This window comes from Ostrea edulis, chromosome 3 (genome assembly GCF_947568905.1).
Source record: "Ostrea edulis chromosome 3, xbOstEdul1.1, whole genome shotgun sequence".
NCBI lineage: Eukaryota > Metazoa > Mollusca > Bivalvia > Ostreida > Ostreidae > Ostrea > Ostrea edulis.
Genome location: NC_079166.1, coordinates 1,946,047 through 1,963,797, shown reverse-complemented (window position 1 = coordinate 1,963,797; position 17,751 = coordinate 1,946,047). Strand labels below are relative to the sequence as shown.

General features: G+C 36.8%; 1 protein-coding gene across 12 annotated transcripts in view; it reads left to right on the top strand.

Annotated features, from left to right (window-relative positions):
- LOC125673383 (syntaxin-binding protein 5-like) overlaps positions 1-17,751 on the top strand; it is a 75,952-nt gene that overhangs the window by 8,017 nt on the left and 50,184 nt on the right. For all 12 annotated transcript variants that reach the window (XM_056159701.1, XM_056159700.1, XM_056159696.1 and 9 more), the window contains exons 3-4: positions 10,783-10,864; positions 13,733-13,833. In XM_056159701.1, the coding sequence (XP_056015676.1) occupies positions 10,783-10,864; positions 13,733-13,833 (183 nt within the window). The remainder of the gene's footprint in view (positions 1-10,782; positions 10,865-13,732; positions 13,834-17,751) is intronic.

Sequence of the window (17,751 nt, the reverse complement as noted above, 5' to 3'; positions counted from 1 at the left end):
CTTAAAAATCGTAAAAGAAAAATCCGGATAGAAACGGTTGTTGAAATCGATCGTTCATGTAAGCGTTTCTATGATTCAGAGTGCAAGTTTAAGAAAAGCGAATGGCGCATTACCGTATAAAACGGATACGATATGATCATAGTTTGTAAATCACCACTCGCTAAAATTTTCGAGTGTCCACTATTTTTACTCACTATTTTTCAAATGTACTCGCATTTTGCGAGTATTTCTCGCTAATTTCGAGCCCTGATATATATATATTAAAACTCAATCACATACTGTGTATTTTGTCGATTAAACATTGTGCTCTGAACCCATTTTTTTTTTTATCTATTAAACACATTGCATAACAACTTTTACAATCAAATTTTCATTGATTCAAAGGCACATATTTACTTTTTTTTTTTAAAAATATTCAAAAAAAGAAATAAAAAACCTACCTATATATATACCGACCCTTTTTTAAAATCAGAGGCGACCTGAAACAAACATATTATTTTTTGGCCTTGGGTTAAAACATAATCTGGTGATATATTGCACATTCTATAAACTGCAACAAAAAAAAAATCAAATAAAAATCATCCCATTATAATTTGATTTAATCGCATGATAAATGTTCTTTGAATTCTGTGGGTTTTTTTGAGGGATAAATTTTAAAATGTCAATTTAATGTTCAATGTCTCATTGCTTTTCTTAGCATTGATTGGAACTTGTACATTGCTCAGCCAATTGAATTGTGTTACAAATTAACAAAATTAAGTACATGTAATTTAAGAAAAAAGATGTTTATCAATGAAATATACAACTTGTACCAGTATATGAAATGCATGAACATTGATTCATTTACTGTAGGTAAAATGATGCTACCTTATTTAACATGGTTGGTGAGAGCTTGCATGGTCATTAACCTTTGATGTGTTATCTGTGTGGGAATGGAATTCAGGGATGCTGTAATTTGTGGTGGCATTGGCTCTTGGACCGAAGTTTTATGACCTTTAGAGCTGGAGAGTTATGTTTTATGATATCTAGAGCTGAGCAGTCACGTTTTATATCTAGAGCTGAGCAGTCACGTTTTATATCTAGAGCTGAGCAGTCACATTTTATGATATCTAGAGCTGGGTAGTCAAGTTTTATGATATCTAGAGCTGGACAGTTAAGTGCAGTCATGTTTTATGATATCTAGAGCTGGACAGTCACATTTTATGATATCTAGAGCTGGACAGTTAAGTGCAGTCAAGTTTTATGATATTTAGAGCTGGGCAGTCATGTTTTATAATATTTAGAGCTGGGTAGTCATGTTTTATGATATTTAGAGCTGCATGGGCAGTCACGTTTTATGATATTTAGAGCTGGACAGTTAAGTGCAGTCACGTTTTATGATATCTAGAGCTGGACAGTTAAGTGCAGTCACGTTTTATGATATCTAGAGCTGGACAGTTAAGTGCAGTCACGTTTTATGATATTTAGAGCTGGGCAGTCACGTTTTATGATATTTAGAGCTGGGTAGTCACGTTTTATGATATTTAGAGCTGGGCAGTCATGTATCAATACACCAGTGCATTCCAATATAGTCCCTAAAATTATTCTATCACAGTACATTTTTTAAAATATTTGATTGGTGCATTGGCTTTCAAACATTTTTCCATTTTCAGTCAAATAATTGATCATTTTAAAGAAAACACAACATGAGGTAGTATTGTATATTAATTATGCATTTTGAGTTTCTTTATGTGACAAATGGGGCTTTCAAATAAGATTTTATCATTTATAATTGAAATTTGGTCAGTGGAGTTTGTTATTCTCTCACAATTCATTGCGGGATGGGGATATCGTAATGAGACTGTATGAGTATGTGTGTGTATTAGGGTTGTGTGTAAAACCCGGAGTTTGTAGACGCTCCACAGGCCAGATTTTTTACTCAATTGATTTGATACTTCACATGAAGCTTGGCTATCAAGAGAGGAAGAATGGTATTGATTTTTGGTGTTAAAGGTCATGGTCACCATAGGACTTCTAAGAAAGAACTTGTAGACACTCTACAGACCACAGTTTGTGCTGGATTGATTTGATACTTGACATGTAATTGTGTTATCAAGAGAGGAAGATCCCTATTGATTTAGAGGTCAAAAGTCAAGGTCACTACTGGACTTGTTCAAAAGAGTAGACTATAGCTTTCTCATTTTTGAGTTTATTGTATCATTGGAAATATTGCAATATTACATCACAATACTATCACAGATATTGCAGTTATACATCACAGTACGTACAGTTTAGAATATCACAAATATTGCAATACGAACATGTCACAGTGCCGTATACCGAACCCTAATGATGTGATTGTTATTCTGGGTATTGCACCACAGAAAAACGATCAATTTTGTTATAGAATTGCTTGCTTTAAGAAAATGTGATGTGAACATTGTTGTTCGAGATTTTAATTGGATTGTTTCTTTTAATCTTTACAATATTGTTGCTTAACATATTTGTAAGGTTTATTTGCTAATTGGTAATTACAAGATAGGATTATAACTGTTTAAAGCTGCAGGTTTGGAACGCTGACAGTTTAATGATATACAGAGTTGTTCTCATGCAAATAATCTTTTTATACAACTAAGACTGTAAAGTTTTTATGGGAAGAGGATGAAGGCTGTATAGGAAGATCGGGATTCCTTAAGGATGTGTCCCTCTCAGAATTCAGACTAATTACAACCTAAAACATGGGTTCTGGAGCCACATTTTCCTTTCTTGCTTATGGTTGTAAACATTTAACACAGAAATGGAACCTGGGGAATTGAATTAACTACATTGATGATGTAGCACTACTCTATTCAGATTCCTCTATTCAATTTTTTAAAAAGTTAACTGAATGTAAAAATCTGGAAAGATTCTCAAAACTGTGGAAATAGATTTTAATTGCCAAAATTATTACCAAAAATGTCAAATTTGCATGATGCTTTTAATGCTTTTCTAGATACCTGATTTGTTTGTACGTGATATTCAATGCCACAAAGCCCCCCCCCCCCCCCCCAAAAGCCCCTCACAAAGCCCCTCAAAAAGTGGAATAGGTTTAACGTTTCTCATTCTGCCTGGTAGTATATGTATATATAGTATATATCAAGGTAGTTTGTAGTAGTAAATATATCATTATGATGGAAGAAACTTGGCTTGAAACTGACTGCATATTTTACTATGAATTACTTGAGACCGGACAGTGTTTAGCTCACCTGAGCTGAAGGCTCCTTAAAACCTAAAAGTTTGACCTACTTTTAAGGAAAAAAAAACCCCATTTAATATCTGCTGAATTGTTCAAGGAAAAGGTTTCATATTTTGTTCATAGATTCTTTATGGGAAGACCTTGTGATATTGTAGTGTGTGACCTTGACCTTGGAGTATGACCTACTTTTGAAAATTCTAACCTATTCAATATCTCCTGATGTATTTAAAGTAGAACTTTTATATTTTGTATCTGTGTTACCTTGACCTTCTCCCAGAGCACCAAGGTCATGTTAGTGATAGTTGTGTTGTGTGAATTCATGTTCAGTTATGTCAGGACCCTTTGAAAATTTTCATGGGAATTAGATTGAAAAAAAAAAATCTTCTAAAAATCACAACAGCAGGGCTATAAGGTTACTCTGGTGTCCATGGGTCTTTCGATTAATTTAGAGTTTTAAGTTTTGAAATATTTAGTGAAGTAATTTTTAGGTCAATGCTAGATGAAAGTTATAGGTAAGGGTGTTGTGATAAGTATATAATAATGTGGCATATTGCAGTACAAAACATCTGTACCAATTTTTCCCAATACTTCAGTGTTTAATTCTGTCAATGCTACCTTAATTCCCTTGCAGTGTATAGCTCACAGATTCACTGAGCTTCAACTGTTACCAGTATGTGTAGTGTTAGAAAACAAGGTAGCAGAATATCCGCTTCCTTCCTGGTTACCTAATCCTTGTGTATTGGACGGTTTGTGACAGTGTTTTTGCAGTATTGTGATATTTGTACAGGTCTTTTGAATGTTTGCTCTGTACCAATTTGACTTTTTATTAATGGCGGCTTCTTTGACAAAGATCCATATTTTATGAACGTTATTTGTCATACAGAGTAGAGTCCCATTGATTGTATTCCCAAGTATCGAGTTTGGTTCCACGAAAAAAATTAGAATGACGTCAGGTGAAGCACAATTGTCACAGACTGAGTTCTGGCCTTGACTTAATCAAACAGATTTAATTGTTTTAGTAGCATTTGTCCCTCGTTATTGTTGCTCCGTCCCATACTGGTGAAGGTTGTAAAATTTGACATTAAAGCCATACGGTGTGTGTTCCTTTGATTTGGAAATCCAGGAAATTTATTACAGGCTGTTTTTCCTATTGTATGCAAACTTTGGGATGGTGTTACCATATGTTTACTGCAGACTAAACTGTGGACTTTCTGACACAAGGAACTTATATTGTGTGTAGGGATACGTTTGAAATTATTTGGACTATATATTTTACTATCAATTGAATTTCAATATTTTTGTTAAATCGTTTGTCACATGATCAGAAACTTTCTGTAATTTGACCTCTCATCGTACTAGAATGAACTCCTCTTCTTTATTGTAGTTATCTGGCAGACAAACTGGAAATGAGTTCAAGATAATCTTTTACACCTTTTCTACGTTTAAGGGTTTTGAGGGGTTCAGATTAAAACCCAATAGGTCTCACAAAGCCACTGGATTATAGAACCCGCTTTCATTTTCATTCTGGTAACACAAGAGAAGGCTCATTTAAATTCTATATTACACATTTGAAATCTGTATTACACACTGTATGAACACAATGTAAATTGTGTGTATATGTATAATATGTACTTCACAATATGGCTTTATATGCATGCCTCATTCACAGATAATTTTCTTAAAGGAGTGACAATTTTTGTGCTCCCCGAAAAATGTTGTGGGTGGATATGAAATTTTATGGGAGCATATAGTCGCTGTCATATATCAGTATGTGTGTCCCTCTGTCTGTCTGAGCTCATGTCTCCTAAATCTTTTATCAGAAATTGTTATAATTAATTAATTGATCACAAATGTTCCTTGAGACAAGGACTTTTGTACCAAGGTCCAAATTGATCACAAATATTCCTGGAGACGGGGACTTTTGGACCAAGGTCATTTTGGAAACGTCAAGGTCACTCCGAACATATATCTTACATATAAGTAAAAAGTTCCTCATTTCAACAGTTTTGTGATCAGGTATGGATCATATATGACACATGTAAGGAATAAGCAAATGGCTTTCAGACTAAGGTCACACAAGGTCATTTTGTAAAGATCAAGGTCACTTAGAACATATACCTTTTATATATAATATAAAATACTTCATTTCAACGATATTTCAACTGTTATTGATCTTTTGGACTAAGGTCTCTCAAGGTCATTTTAGAAAGGCCAAGATCACTCGGAACATAACTTTATAGAGGTAAAGTTCCTTGTTTCAACAGTTTTTGAACAGGTTATTACACTAGGCAATTGGCTGTCAGATGAGAATGGTCAAGGTCACTTTAGAACATACATCTTGTATATAAAAAAAATACCTCATTTTCATAAAATTTCAACAGTTATTAATCATTGTGCAAGCCATTGGTCATTTGATTGATTGTATCTTGCTTGAGAATTTTTCACTCGATCATATGGAGAAGTCACCAAAACCGATCGAGGGTTTCAAATTTAGGCCTATATGCTTGGCGCTTACGGCCATTGAGCAGTGAGGGTTCTTTAGCGTGCCACACCTACTGTGACGCAGGCGTCCGTTTTTAAGGTCATCTGCGAGGACCTATGACATTCACACCTGATGCCGAGCGTTTGGCGATGGAACTGTCACTACCTGTTTTAACGATTAGGGTCTGTCGTGAACAGGATTTGAACCCCGGCCTTCCACACGCGGGGCGAGTACTTTAACCCCTAGGCCACCGTGTCATTTGAGGTAGTTCATTGTTTAGATGCATTTCAGGGAGTGTCCTTCAGTTTTACTGATATTCTTGTTGGAATATATCAATATTTTGCAACCATTTCAGGAAAGGTCAAAAGGGAGATATTTAAGGCATATATTGGGGAGGTTGACTCTGTTATTTGCTGCTAGATGTTTTCATGTTGTTTATTTTATCCTAGATTTTTTGATAGATAGAATTTGGTTTTTTTATCTGTTTCTGCAACCTACTGCTCAAGCTAACATTGGCTGCATGAAACATGTGGAGGATGAGGCACTTGAACAAAGTGGACACCGATCAATTTATTGATGAATATTGCTATAACAGAGGCCTGTGTGTTGCATTGCTGTCATTACATGTAGAATGTCGTCAACTCGTCAATTGCAGACAATGTGCTCCAGGAAATGGACCGAAATTGAACCAGCCTTAGTGTTTGGTGACAAATTGTTCCTGATTCAATTTAGCTGCATTAAATGAATCAGAAAATGTTATTTATTTTCGAGACTTTTTGTTCTTTAGAGTCGGAATGCTACAATAACTGCAGCTGTTTGCATGCTGGAATGTTCCAGACAATGCTTGTTCTCCGACTACTGCTTCAGTGTGTATCTGAAGTATTGAATTCAATTTGCTCTGAAAAGGGAATTTATTTTGGAAATTAAACGTGTAGATATGGGTTGAATTCTATTTGATATGAATTTAATTGCTGTAAAAAACAAACAAAGTCAGCAAATAATGAACAACTTAGATTGGCTGTTGTATTTTTTCAGATACTCAGGTATTGCTGAATAAAACATTTTAAACTTGTGTATAGATCTGATCAAGTAAACAGATTTAATATATGATGCTGTATATTCCTTATGTGAGTACCTATCATGAAACAACTCGTAGACATCTGATCAGGAGTTTTTACAGGCATTTCAGTAGTATTTAAATAAGTGATATATTTAGGAATCTGCAGTAGTGCAACACTGCTGGTACTCATTTATGATTGTTCCAGATAGTCCATGTACTGTCCATACTGCCCATACCCATACTGCCCATATACTGTCCATATACTGCCCATACTCACACTGTCCATATACTGCCCATACTCATACTGTTCATATACTGTCCATATACTGCCCATACCCATACTGCCCATATACTGTCCATATACTGCCCATACCCATACTGCCCATATACTGTCCATACCCATACTGTCCATATACTGTCCATACCCATACTGTCCATATACTGTCCATACCCATACTGTCCATACCCATACTGTCCATATACTGTCCATATACTACCCATACTCATACTGTCCATATACTGCCCATACTCATACTGTTCATATACTGTCCATACCCATACTCATACTGCCCATATACTGCCCATACTCATACTGTTCATATACTGTCCATATACTGCCCATACTCATACTGCCCATACCCATACTGTCCATGTACTGCCCATACCCATACTGTCCATGTACTGCCCATATTACTCTTCCCTTTGAGGCCCAGCTCTTGATTGGAAAATAAAATATGTTCTATACTAGTACTACTTGTATTATGATGCATGTACCATGTTTATTTTTTTTGAAATTACACATAAATAAGTACACTTCTGGTCTATAATATGTACTTCATCACAGGTAAAAATGAGTGTTGGGTATTGATCTATTTGTCAGCGACACTGGGTCTTGTGATGTGTAGCCCAGTGAGAGCCTGTCACAGCCAGCCTTTTCCCTGCGTCACCTCGAGATTCTGTGACAGTATGGTCGTGACAGGTGATAAGAAGGCATCGAGGAGAACATTTACTTCTATTCTCTTAATCGTAACAACTCATCCATCGAGTTCTCTCCTTTATTTTCCACACAGTTATAGAAGGGACAGGGGGTTGGGGATGGGTGTGGCTGGGGGCTTCATTAATTGGGCAAACAGTGCACCTCCAAGTTATTGAAAGTTTTAACATACAAAAAGTCAATAGGAAATTTTCTCACGTTAGTTAAATCTATTGGGGTATATATAGAATTTAACTGATATTCACGGTTGATTGTTTACCATTGATAAAAAATTGGCTACATTTGTTTAATTTTTCTAATTCTGTAATTCGGAAGACATATAATTATGGTTAAATTCTATATCCATTTATTGAGACGTACTGATTCAGAAATGAATGCTTCTGGGGTGTAATGCTGTGTGTACCATCTTATTTATTGTACACTAAAATGCAGTATTACGCAGCACCTAGAGACAAGCTGGAGCATGGATTTCTATGATGGATTTCAGATCAGTTTGTTGATAAAGATACTTAACCGAGTCATCCTGCTTTTTATACTCTTTTGACTTGTGGAAATACGATTGATTTTGCACATCTATTATTTAAATCATTTAATATTTCACCATGAAAAATTTACAATGCGAGGCAATCAAAAGGCAATTAAAAGTGCTCTCAAGCAAGCCAGTAGGTTAGGTGGGATATGTGGGGTGAAATGAATTATGGGACCTGCAACACTGACTTGATATATAGATTTAGGTGGTCAGTCTGTGATCACCTTGACCACAGTTTTAATACTGGGTCAGCTGTCCACATGATGATAACTCAATAAAGAATTGAAATATGGGGATGATGGAACATTTCATTATGGATACATGCACTCTTAACCTGCTAAACAATTAACGAGACTAACATGTACCATACATGTATTCCCTGAAATTTGGCATGCATGCATATAATGTATACATGTGCATAAAATTTACATATATATGTTCAATTATATTGACTTTTTCAAAGTAATTTAAATAATTTGTTAAAAATGTTAGGCATTGTAAATCAGGACCTGATAGCAAGATATGTACCAGTAAACATGCTGTATTGACCACAATGTGTACAAAAATCTTGTCAAGTGTGTATGTCAACACGAAATCCAATATACTGTGGGTTTAATGAAAGTCTACATCTTTCTGATGTTTGTGTAAGGTCTGCGAGACAGCGGAGAGCTCAGATAATGCTCTAATGCAAGGCGTGACTTTCCTGGATACTATTGCTAATCCATGTATGGCAATCAGCTGAAAGGTGGTCATGCACATATTTGTAAATCTATGTGAATTTGAAGGGTGGTGTGCTGAAATGGCCATCGCACGGTTGGATGAAACAGCTGGGAGATTATTTATGGAAAATATTTTTTCTTTTGGCAAATACATTGTAGAAAATAAGTTAAGATTTTTGACAAACAGCTCTAGTCCTAAGGATATATCTGTTTGAAACCAAGCATGAAAATGTGGTATTGATTTGACAGTATGGAGAAATCCTTTATGGGACATTGTAATCTGGAGAAAGTTGTCTAATACCTAAACTGTTTACTTTCTGTATTGGAAATACATAAGTATTAAATATTTACAGAGCAAAGATTGTTATAAGTAGAGGGCAGGAACTGAAGGCCAATGAAAGCAGGAACTGGGGTTACTTTATCATCTTTTGGGTCTTAATTCTGTACTGGTCTGTTCATTCACAATGTCTTTTAATATTGTTACATTTTTTCACGGGTTAAAACACTCTTGAAATCAATGGAACCTAAACTAGTATGATACAATGTCATTTAAATTATTACAACTTCACTGTACATGCAGTGAAACTTATGTTATTCAAAACCATGTGTAAACCATACACACACATTTTGACACCAAACTTTGAATTATGTTATAAAGAAATACTTTGTATTCCAGACACCGTGAAATCTGAAGCTTTTTATGCCCATGTAATCAGAGAATTGGGGGATATTGGTCTGTCTGTTTGTCCACAGGAACTAACCTAGCTTGTATGGCCATAAGGTTTGATTGGATGGTGACTTGGCTTTCATATTTCACCTGTGTATTCCTTGTGACAAGACCATTCTTTTGGTACCAAAGTTTTGACATTGTGACCTTCAGATCTTGGGGTTTGACCTACTTTTGAAAAACTTTACCCTTTGTCGTAACTTTTGAACTGTGAGTGTTTAAGGGCTTTCACATATATGTGTATTCCTTGTGACAAGACCTTTCTTGGAGTACCAAGAAATTGGTTTTGATCTTGTGACTTTGGCCATATGGTTTGAGCTACTTTTGATAAATTTGAATGTTGGCCATTATTAACTTTTGCTGCCATATTGTGGTTGGGGGTTGGGGGATTGGGGTTGTGAATGCTTTACAAACACATGTTGTCTCTATAGGTATCATTTTGTTTGCATTAGACCAGGTTCACTTATTTGTATGTCAGATGCTTTATATATGTAATTATAATTTACAAGGGAAGGTGAAATAAACGGACTGAAAACATTAAATGTTACGGATTTAAATCGTGTTTGTGTGGTGGTATGGATTATGTATCAGGAGTTCATTTCTGTCTTCCAGGTCTCGATCTCTTATTAAATCAAATATTTTCAAAATTTGTATGGTGATCTTTATTAGTTTATTTTTGGAAGACCATGATGGCAATAGGAATTAATTTTTACCATGAGCTTTCTTTGGAAATTATATTCTTATGTACTACACATGTATATACATGTATATATGTCAAAAATGTATTTTTCTCATAGGGATTAATATAAATCTGTATAACATATTATTTCTTTTTTATGTCTTGTCAATTTTGAAAATCCTATTGGTGAGACACGTACTCTGTGATATTATGTTAATTTTCTTTCATTTAAAACCAAGTTTTTTGTATTTCTTGAATAAAAATTGGGGGTTTTATGTATCAGATACCGTAGCTTAATTAAAATACTTTCCCAATAGAATAATGCATACTTGCTAACATTATGGAATGTGTATGAAAATATCCTTGACACAGATCTAGATTGGGGAGGCCTGGAGTGGACATCCACTGTAACCATGGGCAGGAGGTTGCCGTGATACAGATACTGTTCCTTATCAACGAGGTAAGCCTGCTCACAGTGCTGTTGTACTTAGCTCACCTGAAGGAAAGGTTCAGGTGAGCTTTTCTGATCAGCTTTTGTCTGATTGTCTTGAGGTGTGAATGTATGTCTATCTTGAATTTTCCACATTTTTAACCCAAGAACGTTTATGCTGATTTCGACCAAACTCAATGCCACAAAGTGTCCTTGATTTAGATTTGTTCGAATGAAGGGACATGTCTGCTTTGCAAGGGGAGACGATTAAGAAATGGTTAAAATAGAATGGGGTGTTTTAAAATAATCTTCTTAAGAACCATTGAACCAGAAAAGCCAAAACTTGCATGAAAGTTGTCTCATATTTCAAGTCTCTGTGCCAGGGAGCAGTCATGCGAGGGCTTCTCAGTTTTACTGAAGAATCTATTGGAAAATTTATTGAAATAAAAATCATTTTTTAAATAACTAATGGATTATGGTTTGTCAGTTAAGTAGTACTGATTCAAGATTATTCAAATTATGACCTCCAGAGTCTGATAGGGGCAAAAAGAGGGTTTTCAAGTTTAAGATTTGAGTAAATTAATATTGGAATGTGAAAGAAATATTTTTCCCAAGATTGAAGAACCACGAGGGTAATGAACCACTAGAGTAATGTATCTCTAATAGATATGAGAGCATCTTCATGTAATATAGATTTTAGTCTGTTCACACCACAGGCCCTGGACAGCAAAGCAAGACAGACCTTACAAAGAAAAAAGATTCCTCTTGCAGTATAGAGTCAAGATTATTTACACCTCATGACCAGTGGGGCCAGGGTGGGGACATAATTTAGATGTGATGTTGTAGAAGGGAAAATGTAATTGCTGAGATGAGCAATGTGGCCCACTTGAAGCTAACTTTTTATGTCACCAGTCCAGCCGCACTGATGGCCAGGCATAATTTCAACCAGTCCACAGAAAAATTTACCAGTCCGCAGAAAAAATTACCAGTCCAACTCATTGTGTGTTGTTCTTCTTTTCACATAGCGATGTTACAATACATGTTGATGGAAAACCAGAAATAATTAAACATATTTCGTTAATGTTATTAGAATGAAATCTAAGTCAATATGCCTCAGACAATATTTTAACACTTATGTGGGATTTATATCTACGAATCAGATTCGTATGATATCTACAGAAGCATGCCAAATGTGTGTATAAGATTTCATAAGTATATTTTCCAAAATGGTGCTTTAGAAAATTAACCAGTCCCATCAGCCTGACTAAAACAAATGTCAGTCAGTCCACCAGACTTTTAACCAGTCACAGACTGACAGGAATATGTTAATTTCGAGGCCTGATGTGGATATAATGTAACGTTTTACGGACACCTTGGGATCGCACTGATTTACTAATATCTGGATACAGCATCTGCCTCTCTGGAAGACACACTTCTCACTGTATTTTGCTTCCCTTTTCCTGGATCAATGAGATTAATAAAATTGGATACTTAAATCTAGGAAGTGTAGACTTCATTCTAATGTATTCAGCATACAGCCGTATTGTCATAAAACTCATTGTGTGTCCTTCTTCTTTTCATATAGCGATGTTAACAATGCATGTTGATGGAAGACCAAAATGCAAGCTAGGAAAGTGAAAAGTAGTTGGTGTAAATGAAAATGCATGTCAACTTATTTACATCTAATGAGATGACAATTTCTGGCTATTTTGGGACATAATGACGTTCAGATTGTCATGTAGTGATAGAAGCACGGCCAATTTTCAGAATCCTGTAATCGTCTTCGTATTTGCAGCTTATTTTCCTAGCCTGTAACAGCTGCTCCGTATATGGGACTTTACGGATATTCAGAGCTTCAAAGTTGCTAGACCAATCTTCGTTTATTGAGGCAATGCGATATAAATAAAGTTTGTCTGCTCAGTGGACTAGCAGACATATCCAAAGCTTACCGCTCAGGAACTAAGAATTGATTGTTTAATAAAGAAAATCTATTCCAGGGGTCCTTTCTCCCCTTCCTGCTCAATTATAGAGAAAATTTATACGAATAATTTTGTCAGGAGTGTTATTGTTTCCGAATAGGACTATAGGATTTTGTTTATCCTTGGGTGTTAAGAAATTTCATTGTTGATAAAATTTATCACTAAATCGGATACTTTTTGTTGAGTGTATGTAGGAATCCTGTGCATAGCACATTTGGTATATTTCTGTAGGTCAAATGAAGTCGTGACTTACTGCAATTGATTGCCGTGCATTAACAATTGAACATTTTGAACTTCTTCTTGATAATTACTATTCCAATTCTTTTCAAATTTGGTATGAAGCATCTTTGGGACAAGAGGGGCATGAATTGTAAATTTCAGGACTCCTGCCCCCCAGGGGCCTTAGGAACGGGGCAAAAATTGCCAAAAAAGTGACAAATTTTCAAAAGTCTTCTTTTCTACGACACAAATGTAAGAAAAACTAAATGCATAGTGATGTAGAGCAGGAAGGTGTCTACCAAAACTGTAATTTTTATGATCCCTGGAGTAGATTTTCTGACCCTGCCCTGATAATACTATTTATATATAAAACATTAAATAATATCTTCTTTAATGCTATTGAGACTAAATTGAAACTAAATAGATATTTAGATGGAGTAGGTCATTACTAAAATTGTAAATTTCATGATCCCTGGGGGGGTGTTCCATTTTTGGTTCGAGGGTGGGGCCAAATTTGTTATAGTGATTATTGTCTAAGTTATCGTTTGAAAGACATGATCCTGTTCTAAAGAGGACATTTAAGTAGAGTGAAAGGTTTCTGGATAATGTCCTTTTTATTACATGTATTTTAAAAACAGAATGGATTTGTATTGTAGGGTGCACTGGTCACAGTATTAAACGGAATGGATTTGTATTGTAGGGTGCACTGGTCACAGTATGCTCAGACGACAGTATTCACCTTTGGAATTACAGACAGAAGAGACCAGAAATTGTGCACACACTAAAATTCCAAAGAGAGAGGTTTGTATAAAGCTATATAACAAACTCTGTTACACTTTGATATACTGATTGCGCAAGTTTAAATTTTGGTGGGAAAAGAGAGATAACTCCTTGTCATTACATCTAAAATGAAGTGTGAGAAAATGGGAGTGGAAAGGGATAAAAAGAAAAATGTTTGCACGGACCCAGGATATACAGTATTTGGTAGAGGAACTTTATTTATTGAGCACCAGCTCACTGTGAGAAGATACCACTGATATTTTTGTTGTTGCCTTTAATGGAAACTAATATGATGCAGTTGGTGGACTAATTTCATGCCTATCAGCTTTGCAGAAAGTCCCCCCTCCCTCCTCTTGGTTAAACATGCTGACATCTCCATGTAATTTTTACTACCCATATATTGTGGACACAAGTCATGAAGGTAGCCCCTCCCACAGCAGAATCATGCTCTGACACATGGAGGTGACCCCTCCCACAGCAAAATCATGCTCTGACACATGGAGGTAGCCCCTCCCACAGCAGAATCATGCTCTGACACATGGAGGTGGCCCCGCCCACAGTAGAATCATGCTCTGACACATGAAGTTAGCCCCTCCCACAGTAGAATCATGCTCTGACACATGGAGGTAGCCCCTCCCACAGCAGAATCATGATCTGACACATGGAGGTAGCCCCTCCCACAGCAGAACCATGCTCTGACACATGGAGGTAGCCCCTCCCACAGCAGAATCATGCTCTGACACATGGAGGTGGCCCCTCCCACAGCAGAAACATGGTCTGACACATGGAGGTAGCCCCTCCCACAGCAGAATCATGATCTGACACATGGAGGTAGCCCCTCCCACAGCAGAATCATGATCTGACACATATAGGTGGCCCCTCCCACAGCAGAATTATGCTCTGACACATGGAGGTAGCCCCTCCCACAGCAGAATCATGCTCTGACACATGGAGGTGGCCCCGCCCACAGTAGAATCATGCTCTGACACATGAAGTTAGCCCCTACCACAGCAGAACCATGCTCTGACACATGGAGGTAGCCCCTCCCACAGCAGAATTATGCTCTGACACATGGAGGTAGCCCCTCCCACAGCAGAATCATGCTCTGACACATGGAGGTAGCCCCTCCCACAGCAGAATTATGATCTGACACATAGGTGGCCCCTCCCACAGCAGAAACATGATCTGACACATGGAGGTAGCACCTCCCACAGCAGAATCATGATCTGACACATGGAAGTAGCCCCTCCCACAGGAGAATCATGATCTGACACATATAGGTGGCCCCTCCCACAGCAGAATTATGCTCTGACACATGGAGGTAACCCCTCCCACAGCAGAATCATGATCTGACACATGAAGGTAACCCCTCCCACAGCAGAATCATGATCTGACACATGGAGGTAACCCCTCCCACAGCAGAATCATGCTCTGACACATGAAGTTAGCCCCTACCACAGCAGAATCATGCCCTGACACATGGAGGTGGCCCCGCCCACAGCAGAATCATGATCTGACACATGGAGGTAGGCCCCTTCCACAGCAGAGTCATGATCTGACAGATGAAGGTGGAGGGATGTGTGACATTATCACCAGGGAACAGATGTCTAAGGATATGTTGAGCTTATCTCTCCCCTCTGTTAGGAAATGTGCAAGATTTTTTTAAATCCAGTGGTCTGATTAGGTTTTAAACACTAGAAATTGCTTTAGGCTGGTAAAAGATGACAGTATGTTGCATTGTCTGGATGAAAATGTATATATGCACCATCTACAAAGTGCTATTCTGTAAGAAAACTATTTCAAAAACTTGGCTGTATTTTAGATTTTAGTATGTCAGGTTTAGTAACTAGGGATCTTAAATTTAGGCCAGGGAAATATAGTCTCTCTCTCTCTCTCTCAAACCTAAATATATATGTAAGACTCTAAAGTGCGATGGTCGCTCCAAAGTGCGATGGTCTGCGCCAAAGTGCAATGGTTTGTTAACGTTATGACCGCCAAAGTGCGATGGTCACGCCAAAGTCCGATGGTGCGGAGTTCAGTAACGTTTGTGACGTCACGTCATTGTGACGTCATTCTTAACGTCTTTCAAAATAAAACTGAAGAAATGCAACATGGACGACAGCAACGACAAGGTTTACACTGTTGAGGATAGTGAGAACAGCAAAGTACATTTGTAGTCGAACTATCTACTTCGCCCAAACATTCTTTAATTCATGATCATTTATTACTTTGACGTACACATATTAATTCCTGGGGTTATGTTATGATACAAAACATTCTATATGATTTTGCGTTGAAAAATGTTGTGTTTAATAACACGACAACTAAATGGTAATATAATAAGTTCTTATTCTTACTTCTGTGCATGGATTTTGCACTGATATTTTGGTAAAAAAAACAAAACACGGTTTCAGTCTGTATCAAAACATTGCATCATTTACAAACCAATGGAGTTCGGCGTGTCACACCATCGCACTTTGGCGTGTCAGACCATCGCACTTTGGCGTGTCACACCTTTGGGGTTTGGCGCAGACCATTGCACTTTGGCGTGACCATCGCACTTTGGAGTCCCATCGCACTTTGGAGTCCTACATATATATATATACCTATAGGTCAAATTAAAAAAGGATATAAAAAGTACTAAAAATTGACCAATGGCACGAACAACATATATGAAAAGTAGATTCACATTACCAACAAACTTTAATTTGTGATTATACGGGAAATTGTCTTAAATGGATTTGTAAAACAGAAATACATTGAAAAGCAGAAGATCAGAACAGAAATAAATCTCCTTATTTTGATTATCATCATTAGTGTTACAATGTAGATTGCCATTTTGAGGTTGCATTATACCTAGAGGATTCTGTGTCGGTGACTGGCCTATGTAAAAACCATCTGCAGCACAGCTGCATTATCTGTAAAGGGGGGGGGGGGGGGGTCACATATTTACATGGAAGTCTAGACTACAAAGTTTACATTTGTTAATCTGTCAATATTGTAAAGGATCTTGAGAGGATACAAAATGTAAGGGATCTATGATCACAGTTCTGTAGTATGTGTACTGTTTATGGAGGTGATTAGATAAAAGATAAAAGTGAGATAGAATGGAGGAAGGTACAAGTTACGTAAGATGCTGGTAAATTGTGGGATTAGGGGCTTTATAGATAGGTACATGACGGATGGGGTATCTTAACAGTTGCTGTTCGTTATGTAAATTAATCAGGTTATATGGAAAGGGACTGGGGTGTATGATTGATGCAAAATATGCAATATACGCTAAGAGCATTTTGTAGATTGTGTTTAATTGTCAAAATTCTGTGAATTGAATTTTAAAAAGAATGGAATTGACAGGTTATCTTAAAAATTAATTTTGTTTTTGAAAATATCTGGGGGATAGATTATAGCTGTGACACTTCACGCTGGCAGACTTCACGAAGCAAGTTAACTCTTCATGAAAAATATACTGGTGTGAAGTGGTGCGATGAAATGTATTTCTTATATACATGTATGTAATTTACATTCTACTTTCATTTCTATCGAAATTCCCAGCGGTTAGAATAGACATGCGGTATTTATCAAGATTCATCTGTGCATTGTTCACAGCTGCATCGCATTCATGAGGAAATGGGCATCATTACAGTTTGGTAAAGATATCAAAAGTAAAAACATTGGGAAATGTAAATAATGAAAGGTGAAGACACCTGCTGAAATCCATCACAGCCCTGTAGAAAGCCCTCTGTGTTTGTAAAAGCATGATCACGATGCTTTTATCTAAGGCGGCAAGTCAATTAGGTCATCATTGGTTTCTTATTATAACATGAAAGCTGATGCTTAAAAGCCATTAATCTGTATGGAGTTCCTCTTACAATAACCATTATCTGCTAACTTGCTTTTGTGCACTTCAGGGTATAGTTCATTAAATTTGCTCTTCATCAA